The sequence below is a fragment of the Dendrobates tinctorius genome, unplaced genomic scaffold, assembly GCF_039654945.1.
Source record: "Dendrobates tinctorius isolate UK_male_01 unplaced genomic scaffold, ASM3965494v1 ptg000012l, whole genome shotgun sequence".
Lineage (NCBI taxonomy): Eukaryota > Metazoa > Chordata > Amphibia > Anura > Dendrobatidae > Dendrobates > Dendrobates tinctorius.
Window position 1 is genome coordinate 14,429,448 of NW_027361680.1, and position 20,096 is coordinate 14,449,543.

General features: G+C 44.5%; 1 protein-coding gene across 3 annotated transcripts in view; it reads right to left on the bottom strand.

Annotated features, from left to right (window-relative positions):
* KIFAP3 (kinesin associated protein 3) overlaps nt 1-20,096 on the bottom strand; it is a 687,730-nt gene that overhangs the window by 208,537 nt on the left and 459,097 nt on the right. For all 3 annotated transcript variants that reach the window (XM_073558012.1, XM_073558011.1, XM_073558010.1), the window contains exon 13: nt 6,182-6,294. In XM_073558012.1, the coding sequence (XP_073414113.1) occupies nt 6,182-6,294 (113 nt within the window). The remainder of the gene's footprint in view (nt 1-6,181; nt 6,295-20,096) is intronic.

The window sequence follows — 20,096 nt, forward strand, 5'->3', positions numbered from 1 at the left end:
TGAAATGAGAACTGGTCGTTTCCTCCTCCCTCACTAGTTTCACTTTACATAGATCACTGTTCAGCGTGTGTCTGGGGGAGGAGCAGCTGGGTGGTCTGCTCGCAGCCAATCACAGCCATGCCGTTAGTTAACATGCCTACATGCCTAACAGGATGTGCCCACACTTCTTAGGATTCCTCATTGGCTGAATCAAATCAAACTGGCTCATAGCATTATGGGAACTTCCGATTCCGGTATTCGATATGCAAAAAGTACCGGAACTCAGTATCGGAATTCCAATACCGCAAATATCGGCTGATACCCGATATTTGCAGTATCATAATGCTCAACACTACTTATGATACACTGATGATATTGTTTTTTTCTTTCAGTGGTCACTGGAGCAAATACCATCTGATCTGCGGGTGTGGGGTTACAAAGTGCGTTGGTGGACCGCCCACTGATCCGATATTGATGACCTATTTCAAGGATAGGTCATCACTATTGTTAGTTCCTCTGCTGCTGCCCCTCGGCCCTTCACCTCTCACCCTGTTCTGCCTACTGTGCCTGTCCCTGCATGCTGCAAGTCAGAGACTTTGCCATACCTCTCCTGCAGCTCTTCCTGTTCTGCCTTTGGCTGTTGGTTCTCGGAACTCGCGCCCGCATCCCTGGCTAACTTAGGACATGGCCGTGCACTCCTCCTGTGATTTAAAGAGCTGGCATGCCCTAACCTGAAAGTACTTTTCAGCCAATAGCTGTGAGGTACTGGGTATTTCAGGCAGCCTCCTCTATGGGGAGGTGCCTGATTATTCTGTTAGTTTGCTTTGCTGATACTCAGGTCCTCAGTGTACTTCCCTGTACTTTAGTTTAGTATTCACCTAATCTCTGCCTTGCCTTTGTCTGTTACACAGCGCCACCTGCCACCTAAGCATCTCCGGTGGCTCCCGGGTCCTGCTCCATGTTTCCAGCTTCACTCCAGTAGCCCCAGGAATTATCCTTCACTTGCTTGAACACCTGGTTCCCCTGCGCTCAGCGCTGGTAGGGGCCTTCTGGCGTGGTCTTTGAGGCAGAATTAAAGATGAACTCGCAGGTTGGAATACTCCTACTCTAGAAGACCTAATCTCCCTTGCCACACACATTGACCTGCGTTTCCAGGAGCACTCCTATGAGTCGGCCCGGGAGAAGAGATCCACTCGACCTTCCTCTTCCTTTCACAGGCCGATCAGCCCGCAATCTACAGTACCTTCCTCTGCTACTGTACCTGAACCGATGCAAGTAGATCGGCTCAAAATGGCAGAACAGCACCGGAGAGGGAGACTCGCACAGGGCTTGTGCTTTTATTGCGGAAGTGCATCTCTCACATGCGCTCCTTCTTGGTCTTCCCTGGCTATGAACTCATGAACCCATTCTTGACTGGCGCTCAGGTGACGTGCTTCGATGGGGACAGCTATGCCATGAGCTGTGTCTTCAGTGTGTCCGACCAGCATGTTCTCCACAGCCTTCTTCTGCTCCCTCTGGGCTACCATCTGCCTATTGGTCTTTTGTGGATGTCTTCAACAAGGAGGCAGAGAATCTTCCTCCTCATCAGCCATATGACTGTCCGATAGAGCTAATTCCTGGTTCCAAGCCCCCCAGAGGAAGAAACTATTTATTTATCCACCGCTGAGTCTCAGGCTATGTCTGGATATATTCAGGAGAATCTGGCCAGGGGGTTTACTTGGAAATCTTCCTCCCCTGCAGGCGCGGGGTTTTTCTTTGTCAAAAAGAGGGATGGCTCTCTTCATCCCTATATAGATTACAGAGGCTTGAATAGTATCATTGTCAAGAACAAGTAACCTTTGCCGCTTATACCGGAGCTCTTTGATCTTTTAAAAGGGGCCCATAACTTCACTAAATTAGATCTTCGAGGTGCTTACAACCTGATCTGCATTAGTTACGAGGATGAATGGAAGACCACCTTCAACACACGGAATGGGCATTACGAATATTTGGTCATGCCCTTCAGCCTCTGAAATGCTCTCGCGGTATTTCAGGAATTTGTCAATGATATTTTCCGGGTCCTCTTATATTCCTGTGTTGTGGTGTACCTGGACGACATCCTCGTCTTCTCTCCAGACCTACCATCCCGTAGAAGGAATGTTCGTCAAGTTTTGCAGCGATTGAGCGAGAATTGTCTGTATGCCAAGTTCGAGAAGTGTGCTTTTGAACAAACATCATTACCATTCCTGGGGTATATTATCTCCGACTCTGGCTTAAGGATGGACCCAGAGAAAGTATCCGCCATCTTCAATTGGCCACGACCTATCGGGACTAGGGCATTTCAACGGTTCCTTGGTTTCGTAAACTATTACAGACAATTCACTCCTCATTGACCATGCCTATGTCGTCTCTTGTCCGTAAGGGAGCTAATCCAAATGTCTGGTCTCCAGAGGCCGAGAACGCCTTTCTGACCCTGAAGCAATCCTTTGCGGCGGCTCCTGCGCTGCATCGACCGGAGGCTAACAGACCATTCATTCTCGAGGTAGACGCCTCTTCCACGGGAGCCAATGCTGTGCTCTCCCAGAAGTCTTCTTCAGGATGGTTACTCACCTGCGGATTCTTCTCCAAAGCGTTTTCTACACCCGAATGCAATTATTCAATCGGAGACCGTGAGTTATTGGCCATAAAATTGGCTTTGGAGAAATGGCGGTACCTTCTCGAGAGAGCCGTACATCCTTTTGTAATCATCACAGGCCAGGATTTTATGGTCGATCTCCAGACCGCTCAAATGCTCAATCCCCGGCAGGCCAGATGGTCTCTGTTCTTTGCCAGTTTTGACTTTGAACTCCACTTCCGGCCAGGCAGTAAGAACGTCAATGTTGATGCTCTGTCAAGGTCTTCCCAGCCTTCCGATGAGGAGGAGGAGCTGTCACACATTATTGGCTATTCCAAGATGATCACTGTGGCTCCCTTAGGCCTGGCTAGACTTCTGCTGGGTAAGATGTATGTGGCGGAGGACGACAGAGGGAAGGTTCTGCTATGGGGACTATCGTCTAAATTTGCCAGTCATGCTGGGCTGAAGACACTCTCTTTTGTCTCCCATCACTATTTTGCCAAGATATCAAAGAGTTTGTTGCTTCATGCCCATCCTGCGCTAGGAACAAGATCCAGAGACAATTGCCATCAGGACATCTGCCTTCCCTCACGGTTCCATCAGCTCCCTGGTAATATATAGCTATGGACTTTATTACTGACCTTCCTTCTTCCTCCGATTGTATGGTTATTTGGGTGGTTGTAGATTGCTTTTCAAAAATGTCTCACTTTGTTCCTTTGCCTGGTTTTCCATCCACTCCTGAGTTGGTGACGATTTTCATTAATCACATCTTCAGACTCCACGGATTTCCTCGACACATCGTGTCAGACAAGGGAGTTCAATTCACTTCCTGATTCTGGAGGGTGCTCTGCAAGCTTATGGATGTAACCTTGGACTTCTCCTCTGCATATCATCCCCAGACCAGTGGTCAAGTGGAGCGAATTAACCAGGTCTTAACATCCTATCTTTACTAACACTCATGAAGATGACTGGGCCAGCCTTCTTCCTTGGCCAGAATTTGCATATAATAATCACTCCAGTGAGTCTTCTACCAAGTCTCCCTTTCTCATTGTCTTCGGACAACATCCTGGTATGCCTCTTCTGGTTTCCCTGGTCTCGGGCATTCCAGCAGCCGACACTGTCCTTGGAGTTTTCTTAGATATGGGAGGAGACCAAAAGTGCTCTTGAAAGGGCTTCTGGTAGGATGAAGAGACATGCTCCTTACCTTCCTGGCGATAAAGTTTGGCTCTCATCCAAATACATTAGGCTAAAGATTCCATCCTACAAGTTAGGTCCACATTACATTGGTCCCTTCGAGATCTTGGGACGGATTAATGACGTTGCCTACAAACTGAAGTTGCCTGCCTTGCTCCGCATTCCTAATGCTTTTCATGTATCCCTCCTTAAACCCATGGTAATTAATCGCTTTCATTCTTCACCTTGTACTGCTTCCCAGCTTATCAGAACTGAGAACGTCTTTGAGGTGAGGGATGGGCTTGCCATGAAGAAGGTTAGAGGGAAAATTTTCTTCTCAATTGACTGGAAGGGCTTTGGTCCTGAGGAGAGATCTTGGGAACCGCGAGAGAACATCAATGCACCTCATATTCTGGGGAGGTTCCTTTCCATCCTTAGGAAGAGGGGGTGCAAGGGAGGGGGTACTGTTAGGTCTTATGCTGCTGCCCCACAGCCCGTCACCTCTCACCCTGTTCTGTCTACTGTGCCTCTGGCATCCCTGCATGCTGCAAGTAAGAGACTTTGCCGTACCTCTCCTGCTGCAGCTCTTCCTGTTCTGCCTTTGGCTGTTGGTTCTCGGAACTCGCGCACGCCCCCTGGCCATCTTAGGACATGGCCTCACTCTCCTTCTGTGATTTAAAGAGCCAGCATGCCCTAACCTAGAAGTACTTTTCAGCCAATAGCTGTGAGGTACTGGATATTTCAGGCAGTCTCCTCTATGGGGAGGTGCCTGATTATTCTGTTAGTTTGCTTTGCTGATACTCAGGTCCTCTGTGTACTTCCCTGTACTCTAGTTTAGTACTCACCTAATCTCTGCCTTGCCTTTGTCTGTTTCAGAGCGCCACCTGCCGCCTAAGAATCTCCGGTGGCTCCCGGTCCTGCTCCGCGTCTCCAGCTTCACTCCAGTAGCCCCAGGAATTATCCCTCAGTTGCCTGAACACCTGGTTCCCATGCGCCCAGTGACTCATTACAAATCTGCGTGCCGCTACTCTCTGTGCTTTCCTAGTCCTCGCCCCTACGAGCCGCCCTCAGTTCCTGCAGTCGTGGTATTTGGGTCCCCTGGGCTTGCCCGTGACGATCATCCCTGTATAGGAGGCGGATCACTAGTTTCAGCTCACCCAGGGGAGATTCGGTACCATGGCCCTGAAAGTCCACTCTAGGGCGCTCTCCTCTCAAAGGGGTTACAACTATTATTTGATGCTTAACACATTTAAAGCCTTTGTACACAGCACATTTCAGTAAGTTTTCTATACACAGTAACTCTAAGTTGGCTACATCCAAAGACAGAGGGGGATTTGCTGTCTAGATAAAGTGACTAGACCAGTCAGATAACGTCAAAAACGGACAATATTGCATGATACATTTCAAAATATTCAGTCCTGTTTGGTAAATAAGGAGTAGTCGGATACTTTTCACAGCAGCTTATTTTCATGCTCAGATGTTGCTACCTGGAGACTGTCAGCAAGCAGGTGAACTGCTGTAGGTGCATGCTACTTACATTACTTATCTATACTTCTTTGTGTGAACTAGGATGCTCCACTGAATGTGCTCAGTGTCTGGCTGCTTTTTAACATCCAAGCTCATTGGAGGAATCCCTTGACAATAAAACTTCATGGCCAAATCCATTCAACAAGATATTACCATATCAAGCTCTCATGTGTTTCTGCTGGTTTACAGCTTGTTGCCTGTGGCTGAATCCATTTCTGAGCACTTCCAGAGAATATGGGAAGCAAGATGTGCCACAGTCCGCGCTGCTGAATCCACAAAATCACCTGGGATGCAAGATGTAGTAACAAAGTACTGCTTTATTCCTTCCTACGCGTTTCGGCGCCCTTCCTGGCACCTTCCTCAGGGATATCCCTGAGGAAGGTGCCAGGAAGGTGCCAGGAAGGGCGCCGAAACGCGTAGGAAGGAATAAAGCAGTACTTTGTTACTACATCTTGCATCCCAGGTGATTTTGTGGATTCAGCAGCGCGGACTGTGGCACATCTTGCTTCCCATATTCTCTGGCAGTTTTTCCACTTTGGAGTGGTCGGTGGAGGTCCTGCAGCAGCTGATACTGTGTTATGTCTTCAAGCCAGTTGTGGGTCACACAACCGGAATAGGTGAGTGGAACTGCATTACACCACTCACATCGTAGTGTCACTAGTGATAGGGCACTATTGCACCTCTTGTTCCCCCACCCTTTTTGTATTTCTGAGCACTTGGCATTCATGTGAATTCTAGCCATCAGGTCAGATTTATGTACAGATGTGATGGTTTGTTAGATCACCCATTAATTGCCAGCACTGGGACACCAGTAACGTCTGACTCTGTAATACATATTGGACATACCCCAGACTGACATCTGCAGAAACAGAATATTGATTTCTGCAAAATATTTGGAAAAATGCTTACTATAAACAAATTCTTGGTTAGCCCATCATGTTGAGAAATATTCCTGATCATCTTCATTAGCAATGGATCCTTAAACTTGAGCGCTTTTTTCATCAACATCTTCAGCCCATTTCCTATATAATAAATGTATATCTCAGTAGGGAACAGTGATACAAACAGCCAGAATAGAAAAGGAAAAAAAATGTATTAATTTCACATTTGGAGCTAAAATAGCACCAAAAAGGAGCTGGCAATCAACACAAAACACTGATATTATGCTTGATGTATCTGCATCTTCATGGCATAATAACCAACTGTGGTAATAATCTGTGGACAGAAGTCTAAGAGGTATGATGTAATAAAATGGAAGTATGACCACGATTCTGGAGTCCATATTTTCTCAGAGAGAAAGCTTCTCTTATTAGTAGCAACCACAGTAAAAAAAAAAAAATTTTCTTATGAAGACAAACCCTATCCATAATCCCCATTGAGTCATAGAGCAGGGTTCCCTTTAAATGAGTCAAAACTGATAGTTCCTAGAGAGGAACTGACTCATCCATGCATTATATGGACAGCAAGGGAAATGTTTGTAGAGACATAAAAGCTAAAAGCTAGGACACATCATGTCCTATCCTGCTCCCACCTTCTAATGCTCTGTCTGCTACTACTCATTGCTGGCGACGTATCCCCTAATCCTGGCCCTCCTCAACACATCCCCACACTCATTTCTAACACCCTGCCACGATCCTCTACACGTTTTTGCAACCATGATAACCTCATACCTATTCATCTAGCCCCTACTCCCCCGGTCCTCTTACCGGGCGCCTTATGGAACGCACGCTCTGTCTGCAATAAACTGTCGTTTATCCATGACCCCTTTATTATTATTATTTATTTATAAAGCACCATTGGTTCCATGGTGCTGTACATGAGAAGGGGTTACATACAGTTAGGTCCATATATATTTGGACAGAGACAACATTTTTCTGATTTTGGTTCTAGACATTACCACAGTGAATTTTAAACAAAACAATTCAGATGCAGTTGAAGTTCAGACTTTCAGCCTTCATTTGAGGGTATCCACATTAAAATTGGATGAAGGGTTTAGGAGTTTCAGCTTCTTAAAATGTGCCACACTGTTTTTAAAGGGACCAAAAGTAATTGGACAATTGACTCCAAGGCTATTTCATGGACAGGTGTGGGCAATCCCTTCGTTATGTCATTCTCGATTAAGCAGATAAAAGCCTGGAGTTGACTTGAGCTGTGGTGCTTGCATTTGGAAGGTTTTGCTGTGAAGGAAACATTCGGTCAAAGGAACTCTCCATGCAGGTGAAACAAGCCATCCTTAAGCTGCAAAAACAGAAAAAACCCATCCGAGAAATTGCTACAACATTAGGAGTGGCAAAATCTACAGTGTGGTACATCCTGAGAAAGAAAGCGCTGCTGAACTCATCAATGCAAAAAGATCTGGGCGCCCACGGAAGACAACAGTGGTGGATGATCAGTATAGACAAACCACTGTGTTGGACACTTGTTATTAGAAAAACTGGGACGGCTTAATATATAAAAGAGCCTTTATTTCAATCAATTGGCAAATATAAACAATGTGCAAAACAAAAAGAAAAGTGCCTATATGGCACACCAATTCATTAAAATCAATTTGTAAATAAACATGGGACCTGGCAAATCATTTGCATAAATATTTAAATAATTTCTAATATAATGTAATGTATATACAGTGCCTACAAGTAGTATTCAACCCCCTGCAGATTTAGCAGGTTTGATAAGATGCAAATAAGTTAGAGCCTTCAAACTTCACACAAGAGCAGGATTTATTAACAGATGCATAAATCTTACAAACCAAAAAGTTATATTGCTCAGTTAAATTTTAATAAATTTTAAACATACAAGTGTGGGTCAATTATTATTCAACCCCTAGGTTTAATATTTTGTGGAATAACCCTTGTTTGCAATTACAGCTAATAATCGTCTTTTATAAGACCTGATCAGGCCGGCACAGGTCTCTGGAGTTATCTTGGCCCACTGCTCCATGCAGATCTTCTCCAAGTTATCTAGGTTCTTTGGGTGTCTCATGTGGACTTTAATCTTGAGCTCCTTCCACAAGTTTTCAATTGGGTTAAGGTCAGGAGACTGACTAGGCCACTCCAACACCTTGATTTTTTGCCTCTTGAACCAGGCCTTGGTTTTCTTGGCTGTGTGCTTTGGGTCGTTGTCTTGTTGGAAGATGAAATGACGACCCATCTTAAGATCCTTGATGGAGGAGCGGAGGTTCTTGGCCAAAATCTCCAGGTAGGCCGTGCTATCCATCTTCCCATGGATGCGGACCAGATGGCCAGGCCCCTTGGCTGAGAAACAGCCCCACAGCATGATGCTGCCACCACCATGCTTGACTGTAGGGATGGTATTCTTGGGGTCGTATGCAGTGCCATCCAGTCTCCAAAGATCTCGATCTTGGTCTCATCAGACCAGAGAACCTTGAACCAGTCTGTCTCAGAGTCCTCCAAGTGATCATGAGCAAACTGTAGATGAGCCTTGACATGACGCTTTGAAAGTAAAGGTACCTTACGGGCTCATCTGGAACGGAGACCATTGCGGTGGAGTACGTTACTTATGGTATTGACTGAAACCAATGTCCCCACTGCCATGAGATCTTCCCGGAGCTCCTTCGTTGTTATCCTTGGGTTAGCCTTGACTCTTCGGACAAGCCTGGCCTCGGCACGGGAGGAAACTTTCAAAGGCTGTCCAGGCCGTGGAAGGCTAACAGTGGTTCCATAAGCCTTCCACTTCCGGATGATGATCCCAACAGTGGAGACAGGTAGGCCCAACTCCTTGGAAAGGGTTTTGTACCCCTTGCCAGCCTTGTGACCCTCCACGATCTTGTCTCTGATGGCCTTGGAATGCTCCTTTGTCTTTCCCATGTTGACCATGTATGAGTGCTGTTCACAAGTTTGGGGAGGGTCTTAAATAGTCAGAAAAGGCTGGAAAAAGAGATAATTAATCCAAACATGTGAAGCTCATTGTTCTTTGTGCCTGAAATACTTCTTAATACTTTAGGGGAACCAAACAGAATTCTGGTGGTTTGAGGGGTTGAATAATAAATGACCTTCTGAATAAACTTTTCACAATTTAAAAAAAAATTAAACAAAGAAATAACATTCTTTTTTGTTGCAGTGCATTTCACACTTCCAGGCTGATCTACAGTCCAAATGTCACAATGCCAAGTTAATTCCGAATGTGTAAACCTGCTAAATCTGCAGGGGGTTGAATACTACTTGTAGGCACTGTATATGCAATATATATCATAACTCCTATACCGCAAGGATAATAATAAGAAATAAAAAAATGTATAGTGAGATTGTAGACAGTGCAAAAAATTATATTATGAAAAATACCCCAATCTATCACAAAAATAATTTTTAGGAAACCAATATAATGCACAATCTTAATATTAATAAATGATGAATAAAATTATTAAATGTATGTGAATAAATGAATACGAATATATTCAATATGTTATAAAAAGTGCCATATTTTTTATATTAAAACACCAAAATCATACAAATATAACTCCACTAAACATAGATGTGTGACTCCGCTGTGGAATGCGATAGTGAACTAATTGCACAGAAACAATATATAAATATATTACATACCAACGGTATAGTGACAGCCCCGGTGTGGTGGTTTCGAAGGATGCTGGCTCCGAAATGCGCATCAGCGAGTGCCTGGCACCACCACACAGGGCTGTCACTATACCGTTGGTATGTATTATATTTATATATTGTTTCTGTGCAATTAGTTCACTATCACATTCCAGAGCGGAGTCACACATCTATGATTAGTGGAGTTATATTTGTATGATTTTGGTGTTTTAATACAAAAAATATGGCACTTTTTATCATTTATAATTTTTTTTATTCATCATTTATTAATACTAAGATTGTGCATTATATTGGTTTCCTAAAATTTTTTTTGTGATAGATTGGGGTATTTTTCATAATATAATTTTTTCCACTGTCTACAATCTCACTATACATTTTTTATTTTGTATTATCCTTGCAATATAGGAGTTATGATATATATTGCATATATATATATATATATATATATATACACATTACATTATATTAGAAAAAAAGGAAATATTTATGCAAATGATTTGACAGGTCCAATGTTATTTGCAAATTGATTTTAATGAATTGGTGTGCCATATAGGCATATTTCTTTTTGTTTTGCACATTGTTTATACTTGCCAATTGATTGAAATAAAGGCTCTTTTATATATTAAGCCGTCCCAGTTTTTCTAATAACAAGTGTCCAACACAGTGGTTTGTCTATATTGTTATCCGAATGGTATGCCATTCATTTAGGGTGACACATCTGTATCACATTTTAAGATTAGAACTGGTGCACAATTGTAATTGGATTTTATTTTGTATTCATATAAATATTTGTGCACTTTTAATTTTTCCTCAGTTGTCCTATCGTTACTAATATATAACGTTATACAAATGGAGATTCAGTGGCGCTTGTGTATGAGTGTAATTCCAGCAGCAAACACTAAGACACCTGTCACAAGGGTGTCAAAGAAATAAGGTAAAATAACTAATAATATTGGTGTGCGCTTCGAACACTCAAAGAAGAGGGAAATCTAAATTGGGTGGCTATAGAAAAAAAAAACAAAACCTCTTATAAGTGCTCTTTATGTAGCTGGATAATAGCGAGAAAATAGCAATTAGTAATAGTCAATTGTAAGACCTCAGAAGAAGTGCTTAAGGGAAAAAGAATATATATAGATGCTGGTGGCAATCTTAGTTCCAACCTGAGCAATCACAAACTAAAAAGGCATGAGTGAGGGTAAAAACCTGAAATCACTGAACAGGTTATATACTGCAGGGTAATTCTCCCTGATAGTAGCTTAAAAAAAAAAAAAATAATTCAAATCAAATTGCAGCCTGTGAACGGCTGTGCAGAGTAGCCGCAATAGTAAATGCACAAGTCAGAGAGCGGTACCTGTAAAGATAATGCGATGCGAAGTCCTCACTCCAGTAAGCGGTGCAAGTTAAAATAGCGCTTTTTGCTCCAGCGCTTGGAAAAGGAGGGGGGTTTGTACACTGGGGTATAGACGAGTTACAGGGGCTGCCCCGGCCGGTGGCAGCCTCCTGTCAGTGTACCTCCAGCTGTGGAGCAGACGTGAGCGGCCTCTCGTGCTCCCGGCGTCTGTGAGCTGCTCCAGGTATACAGGACCTTCGTGATGTGAGTCAACACATGACCACGTCAGTTTCACTTGCTGGTGGTTGCGACGGGGACCAATGGACTTTCCAACATGTTTCAAAGACTAACTGTCTTCTTCCTCAGGGATGGTCCCCCCCACCACAGGAGGATTATTTAAGCAGTCCCGCCGCTTAGGCAAGTTTAACCCAATTAACTTAAACACTTGTGAATTTACTATTGCGGCTACTCTGCACAGCCGTTCACAGGCTGCAATTTGACTTTGACTTTTTTTTTTTTTTTAAGCTACTATCAGGGAGAATTACCCTGCAGTATATAACCTGTTCAGTGATTTCAGGTTTTTACCCTCACTCATGCCTTTTTAGTTTGTGATTGTTCAGGTTGGAACTAAGATTGCCACCAGCATCTATATATATACTTTTTCCCTTAAGCACTTCTTCTGAGGTCTTACAATTGACTATTACTAATTGCTATTTTCTCGCTATTATCCAGCTACATAAAGAGCACTTATAAGAGGTTTTTTTTTTTTTTTTCTATAACCACCCAATTTAGATTTCCCTCTTCTTTGAGTGTTCCAAGCGCACACCAATATTATTAATATACATCGTTGTTGTAGGTAGTGGTGGATGATCGCAGAATAATCTCCATGGTGAAGAGAAACCCCTTCACAACAGACAACCAAGTGAACAACACTCTCCAGGAGGTAGGTGTATCAATATCCAAATCTACCATAAAGAGAAGACTACATGAAAGTAAATACAGAGGGTTCACTGCACGGTGCAAGCCACTCATAAGCATCAAGAATAAAAAGGCTAGACTGGACTTTGCTAAAAAACATCTAAAAAAGCCAGCACAGTTCTGGAAGAACATTCTTTGGACAGATGAAACCAAGATCAACCTCTACCAGAATGATGGAAAGAGAAAAGTATGGCGAAGGCGTGGTACAGCTCATGATCCAAAGCATACCACAACATCTGTAGAACACGGTGGAGGCAGTGTGATGGCTTGGGCATGCATGGCTGCCAGTGGCACTGGGTCACTAGTGTTTATTGATGATGTGACACAGGACAGAAGCAGCCGAATGAATTCTGAGGTATTCAGAGCCATACTGTGTGCTCAGATCCAGCCAAATGCAGCCAAACTGATTGGTCGTCGTTTCATACTACAGATGGACAATGACCCAAAACATAAATCCAAAGCAACCCAGGAGTTTATTAAAGCAAAGAAGTGGAATATTCTTGAATGGCCAAGTCAGTCACCTGATCTCAACCCAATTGAGCATGCATTTCACTTGTTAACCCCTTCCTGACATCCAACGTACTATCCCGTCCATGGGACCCGGGCCCCTATGCCCATGGACGGGATAGTACCTCTACCGCGATCAGCGGCGCCCACGTGGTGAGCGCCGCTGATCGCGGCCGGGTGTCAGCTAATTATCACAGCTGACACCCGGCACAATGTGTCAGGGGCGGTCACAGACCGCCCCCGACACGTTAACCCCTTGCAAGCCGCGATCAAGCATGATTGCGGTGTACCGGGGGTTAAAGGGAAGCATCGGAAGGGAGGGGGATCCCTCCGTGCTTCCCTGAGCCCCCCACGGCAGCGCAATGTGCAGCGCTGCTGCGGGGGGCTCCTTTCCTGCAGGCCCCCGAATCCAAGATGGCGACGGGGGCCTTCGGGGGCCTGCAGGAAGCTGGCTTCCTCAGTGCCTGCAAAGCGCAGGCATGAGGAAGCCTTCTGCACTGCCTGTGACAGATCGCTGATCTGTCACAGTGATCTGTGATGTGACAGATCAGCGATCTGTCACAGGACAGTGATGTTCCACCTGGGACTACTTAATAAAGTTAAAAAAAAATAAAAAAAGTGTTAAAATAATTTAAAAAAAATCGCCAAATAAATTAGAAAAAAAAAATATTCCCCCAAATAAATCCATTTTTTGGAAATAAAAAAACCAAAAAAAACAATAAAAGTACACATATTAGGTATCGCCGCATCCGTAACGACCCGCCCTATAAAACTGTCCCATTAGTTAACCCCTTTAGCGAACCCCTTAAAAAATAAAAATAAAAAACGAAGCAAAAAATAATGATTTATTATCATACCGCCAAACAAAAAGTGTAATAACGCACGATCAAAAAGACGCATATAAATATCCATGGTACCGCTGAATACGTCATCTTGTCCCGCAAAAAACGAGCTGCCACACAGCATCATCAGCGAAAAAATAAAAAAGTTATAGCTCGCAGAATAAAGCGATGCAAAAATAATTATTTTTTATATAAAATAGTTTTCATTGCATAAAACCGACAAAACATAAAAAAGATCTAAATGAGGTATCGCTGTAACCGTACTGACCCGAAGAATAAAACCGCTTTATCAATTTTACCGCACGCGGAACGGTGTAAACGCACCCCCCCAAAAGAAATTCATGAAACGCTGGTTTTTGTTCATTCTGCGTCCCAAAAATCGGAATAAAAAGCGATCAAAAAATGTCACGTGCCCGAAAATGGTACCAATAAAAACGTCAACTCGTCCCGCAAAGAATAAGACCTCACATGACTCGGTGGGTCAAAATACGGAAAAATTATAGCTCTCAATATGTGGTGATGCAAAAACTATTTTTACAATAAAAAGCGTCTTTTAGCGTGCGACAGCTGCCAAATGTAAAAACCGCCATAAATAGTAAATCAAACCCCCCGTTATCACCCCCTTAGTTAGGGAAAAAAAATAAAATAAAAAAAATGTATTTATTTCCAATTTTCCATTAGGGTTAGGGTTAGGGCTGAGATTAGGGTTAGGGGTGTGTTGGGGTTCGGGTTGGAGTTAGAATTGGGGGTTTCCACTGTTTGGGCACATCAGGGGCTCTCCAAATGCAACATGCATCTGATCTCAATTCCAGCCAATTCTGAGTTGAAAAAGTCAAATGGTGCTCCTTCCCTTCCAAGCTCTGCCATACGCCCAAACAGTGTTTTACCCCCACATGTAGGGTATCAGCCTACTCAGGACAAATTGCAAAACAATTTTTGGGGTCCAATTTCTCCTGTTACCCTTAGGAAAATAAAAAATTGGGGGCAAAAATATCATTTTTGTGGAAAAAAATGATTTTTTTATTTTCACGTCCGAGCGTTATAAACTTCTGTGAAGCACTTGGGGGTTCAAAGTGCTCACCACACATCTAGATAAGTTCCGTGGGGGGGTCTAGTGTCCAAAATGGGGTCACTTGTGGGGAGTTTCAATAGTTTAGGTACATTAGGGGCTCTCCAAAGGCAACATGACACCCGCAGACCATTCCATCAAAGTCTGCATTCCAAAACGTCACTACTTCCCTTCCGAGCCCCGACGTGTGCCCATACAGTAGTTTTCTCCCACATATGGGGTATAAGCATACTGAGGACAAATTGGACAACAACTTTTGGGGTCCAATTTCTCCTGGTACCCTTGGGAAAATAAAAAAATGGTGACTAAAAGATCATGTTTGTGGAAAAAATACGAATTTTTTATTTTCACACCCGGGCGTTATAAACTTCTGTGAAGCACTGGGGGGGTTCAAAGTGCTCACCACACATCTAGATAAGCTCCTTGGGGGGTCTAGTTTACAAAATGGTGTCATTTGTGGGGGGTTTCCACTGTTTAGGTACATCAGGGGTTTTCCAATCGCGACATGGTGTCCGATCTCAATTCCAGCCAAAAACGTCAAATGGCGCTGCTTCCCTTCCGAGCTCTGCCATGCGCCCAAATAGTGGTTTACCCCCACATGTGGGGTATCAGCGTACTCAGGACAAATTGCACAATAACTTTTAGGGTCCTGTTACCCTTGGAAAAATAAGAATTGAGGGTGAAAAGATCATTTTTGTGGAAAAAATGATTTTTTAATTGTACCGCTGTACGTTATAAACTTCTGTAAAGCCCTTGGGGGTTCAAAGTTCTCACCACATATCTAGATAAGTTCCTTGGGGGGTCTAGTTTCCAAAATGGGGTCACTTGTAGGGGGTTTCCACTGTTTAGGTACATCAGGGACTCTCCAAACGTGACATGGCGTCCGATCTGAATTCCAGCCAATTTTGCATTGAAAAAGTCAAACGGCGCTCCTTCCATTCTGAGCTCTGCCATGCGCCGAAACAGTCGTTCCCCCCCACATATCAGGTATCAGCATACTCAGGACAAATTGCATAAAAACTTTTGCAGTCCAATTTCTCCTGTTACCCTTGGTAAAATAAAAAAAATTGAACCTGAAGTATTTTTTTTGTGAAAAAAAAGTTAGATGTTCATTTTTTTTGTAAATATTCAAAAAAATTCCTGTGACGCACCTAAAGGGTTAATAAACTTCTTGAATGTGGTTTTGAGCACCTTAAGGGGTGCAGTTTTTAGAATGGTGTCACTTTTGGGTATTTTCTATCATATAGACCCCCCAAAGTGGCTTCAAATGTGATGTGGTCCTAAAAATAAAATGGTGTTGTAAAAATGAGAAATCGCTCGTCAACTTTTAACCCTTATAACTTCCTAACAAAAAAAAATTTTGGTTCCAAAATTGTGCTGATGTAAAGTAAACATGTGGGAAATGTTAGTTATCAAGTTTTTTGTGTGCCGTATCTCTGTGATTTAAGGGCATAAAAATTCAAAGTTGGAAAATTGCGAAATTTTCAAAATTTTCGCCAAATTTCCGTTTTCTCAAAATAAACGCAAGTTATTTGAATGAAATTTTACCACTAACATGAAGTACAATATGTCACGAGAAAACAATGTCAGAATCACCGGGATCCATGGAAGCGTTCCAGAGTTATGACCTCATAAAGGTACAGTGGTCAGAATTGTAAAAATTCGCCCAGTCATGAATGTGCAAACCACCCTTGGGGGTGAAGGGGTTAAAGACTAAACTTCAGACAGAAAGGCCCACAAACAAACAGCAACTGAAAACCACCGCAATGAAGGCCTGGCAGAGCATCAAAAAGGAGGAAACACAGCGTCTGGTGATGTCCATAAGTTCAAGACTTCAGGCAGTCATTGTCAACAAAGGGTTTTCAACCAAGTACTAGAAATGAACATTTTATTTACAATTATTTAATCTGTCCAATTACTTTTGGTCCCTTTAAAAACAGGGTGGCACATGTTAAGGAGCTGAAACTCCTAAACCCTTCATCCAATTTTAATGTGGATACCCTCAAATGAAAGCTGAAAGTCTGAACTTCAACTGCATCTGAATTGTTTTGTTTAAAATTCATTGTGGTAATGTCTAGAACCAAAATTAGAAAAATGTTGTATCTGTCCAAATATATACGGACCTAACTGTACAAATTACAGATATCACTTACAGTAAACAAACTAACAATCACAGACTGATATAGAGGGGAGAGAGGGCCCTGCCCTTTCGAGCTTACATGCTACAGGATGGTGGGGAAGGAGACAGTAGGTTGGGCGGCTGCAGCAGCTCCAGTGATGGTAAGGCGGCAGCGAGGATCATTGCATGCTGTAGGCTTTCCTGAAGAGGGGGATTTTCAGGTTCCATCTGAAGGATCCGAGTGTGGTTGATAGCCGGACGTGTTGGGGCAGGGAATTCCAGAGGATGGGGGCTATTCGGGAGAAGTCTTGGAGGCGGTTGGGTGAAGAGCGAATAAGTGTGGAGGAGAGAAGGAGGTCTTGGGTGGACCGGAGATTACGTGAGGGAAGGTATCGGGAGATTAGTTCAGAGATGTATGGAGGAGACAAGTTGTAGATGGCCTTGTAGGTCAGTATTAAAAATTTGAATTGGATACGCTGAGGGAATGGGAGCCAGTGAAGAGATTTGCAAAGGGGAGAAGCGGAGAAGTAGCGAGGAGAGAGATGAATTAGTCAGGCGGCAGAGTTGAGGATGGACTGGAGAGGTGCATGGGTGTTAGCAGGGAGGCCACAGAAAAGGATGTTGCAATAGTCGAGGCGGGAGATGATGAGGGCATGCACAAGCATTTTAGTAGATTGAGAGTCGAGGAGGGGATGGATTCTGGAAATATTTTTGAGCTGGAGGCGACAGGAGGTGGAGAGAGCTTGGATGTGCGGTTTGAAGGACAGGGCAGAGTCAAGGGTTACTCCGAGGCAGCGAACCTCTGGTACGGGGGAAAGCGTGATGTTGTCAATTGTTATAGAAAGGTCGGGTAAGGAAGATCTGTGAGATGGGGAAAGATGATCAGTTCAGATTTGTCCACATTGAGTTTGAGGAAGCGAGAGGAGGAGGATATGGCTGATGGGCACTCTGGGATTCTGGAGAGCAGAGAGGTGATGTCTGGGCCAGAGGGGTAGATCACCAACAAACTCTCCTTTGCCATCACTGAAACCTGGCTCACTCCTTCTGACACAGCATCTCCAGCTGCGCTTTCCTATGGCGGATTTCATCTCTCTCACACCTCTCGCCCCAGCAACAAACGTGGCTTGCTCCTGTCTGATACCTGCTCCTTTACCCCAATTCAACTTCCACCCTCCACTACTCTTCCCTCGTTCGAGGTGCACTCTGTCCGCATCTATTCCCCCTCCAACCTTCAACTAGCTGTCATCTACCGCCCCCCAGAACGAGCCATCTCCACCTTTTTCTACCACTTCACCACCTGGCTACTCCATTTCCTCTCTGCTGACATCCCCACCATCATCATGGGCGACTTCAACATCCCCATTGACACTTGCACCTCAGCTGCCTCTAAACTTTTATCACTGACTGCCTCCTTTGGCCTCACTCAATGGTCCTCTGCTTCCACTCACAAAGATGGTCACACGCTGGACCTTATCTTCACCCATCTCTGTTCCCTCACTAACTCCCCCCTCCCCCTGTCCGACCACAACCTACTAACATTCTCTTCCCTCTCCTCTCCGACTGCGCAACTCCCACTCCACAAACTTGCTCACCCTCGCAGAAATCTCAAACACCTCAATTTACAATCACTTTCTGAGTCCCTTCTCCCTCTCACAGACATAGCTTCCCTTCATGACATAGATGCTGCTGCCACCTCTTATAACACCACAATAACAGCAAGACTTGATTGGGCCACCCCCCTCACGCAGAGCAAAACTCGTACAATCAACAGGCAGCCCTGAGGCCCAGGGCCGCTGAGTGGAGATGGAAGAGAACCCGTTCTACCGAGCACTTCAACGCATACAAGCAGTCCCTTGCTAGCTTCAAGTACACGCTCTCTGCCGCAAAACAAACTTACTTTGCATCCCTCATATCCTCACTGACTCACAACCCTAAACAGCTTTTCAACACTTTCAATTCTCTACTCCTTCCCACTGCACCTTCTCCATCTCTTCTCATTTCTGCTCAAGACTTTGCCTCTTTCCTTAAGCAGAAGATCGATACAATCAGAGAAAGCTTTGGCCCGCAGCCTCCAATGCCCCTCTTAGCCGCTCAGCCCTGTTCTTCCAAAATCAGCTTCTCCACCATGACAGAAGATCAGCTCTCCACCATCCTGTCAAGATCACACCTCACCACTTGTGCGCTTGACCCGCTCCCGTCCCACCTCATCCCTAACTTTGTCACAGTCTTCATCCCAACTCTAACACACCTCTTCAACCTTTCACTTACAAATGGTGTCTTTCCCTCATCCTTCAAAGATGCCTCAATCACACCCATCCTCAAAAAGCCCTCCCTTGACCCATCCTCTGTGTCTAACTATTGCCCAATATCTCTTCTCCCTTACGCCTCAAAACTACTGGAACAGCATGTATATCTTGAACTGTCCTCCCACCTCTCCTCCTGTTCCCTCTTTGACCGGTTACAATCTGGCTTCCGACCGCATCACTCAACTGAAACTGCCCTAACTAAAGTCACTAACGACCTACTAACCGCCAACAGCAAGCGACACTACTCTGTCCTCCTCCTGGACCTGTCTTCTACCTTCGACACCGTGGACCATTCCCTCCTGGTGCAGATTCTCTCATCTCTTGGCATCACAGACTTGGCCCTATCCTGGATCTCATCATATCTAACAGACCGAACATTAGTGTCTCCCTCTCACACACCACCTCCTCACCTCGCCCCGTCTGTCGGTGTTCCTCAAGGCTCAGTCCTCAGACCCCTACTCTTCTCCATCTACACCTTCGGCCTGGGACAGCTCATAGAATCCGACGGCTTGCAGTACCACCTCTACACCGATGACACGCAGATCTACCTATCTGGACCTGACCTCACCTCCTTACTGACCAAAATTCCACAATGTCTATCTGCTATTTCAGCCTTCTTTTCTGCTTGCTTTCTCAAACTGAACATGGACAAAACAGAATTCATCATCTTTCCCCATCTCACTCTACCCCTCCACCAGACCTATCCATCAATGTCAATGGCTGCTCTCATTCCCCAGTCCCGCACGCTCGGTGCCTTGGGGTGATCCTCGACTCTGCCCTCTCTTTCAAATCACATATCCAAGCCCTTGCCTCCTCCTGCCGCCTCAAACTCAAAAATACTTCCCGGATCCGCGCATTCCTCAACCATGAAACCACAAAAACACTAGTGCACGCCCTTATCTCCCGCCTCGACTACTGCAACCGCCTACTCTCTGGCACCACTCCAGTCTATCCTACACTCTGCTGCACAACTAATCCACCTGTCTCCCCGCTATTCCCCAGCCTCCCCCCGATGCGAGGCCCTTCACTGGCTTACTATTGTCCAGAGGCTCCAGTTCAAAACCCTAACCATGACATACAAAGCCATCCAAAACCTGTCTCC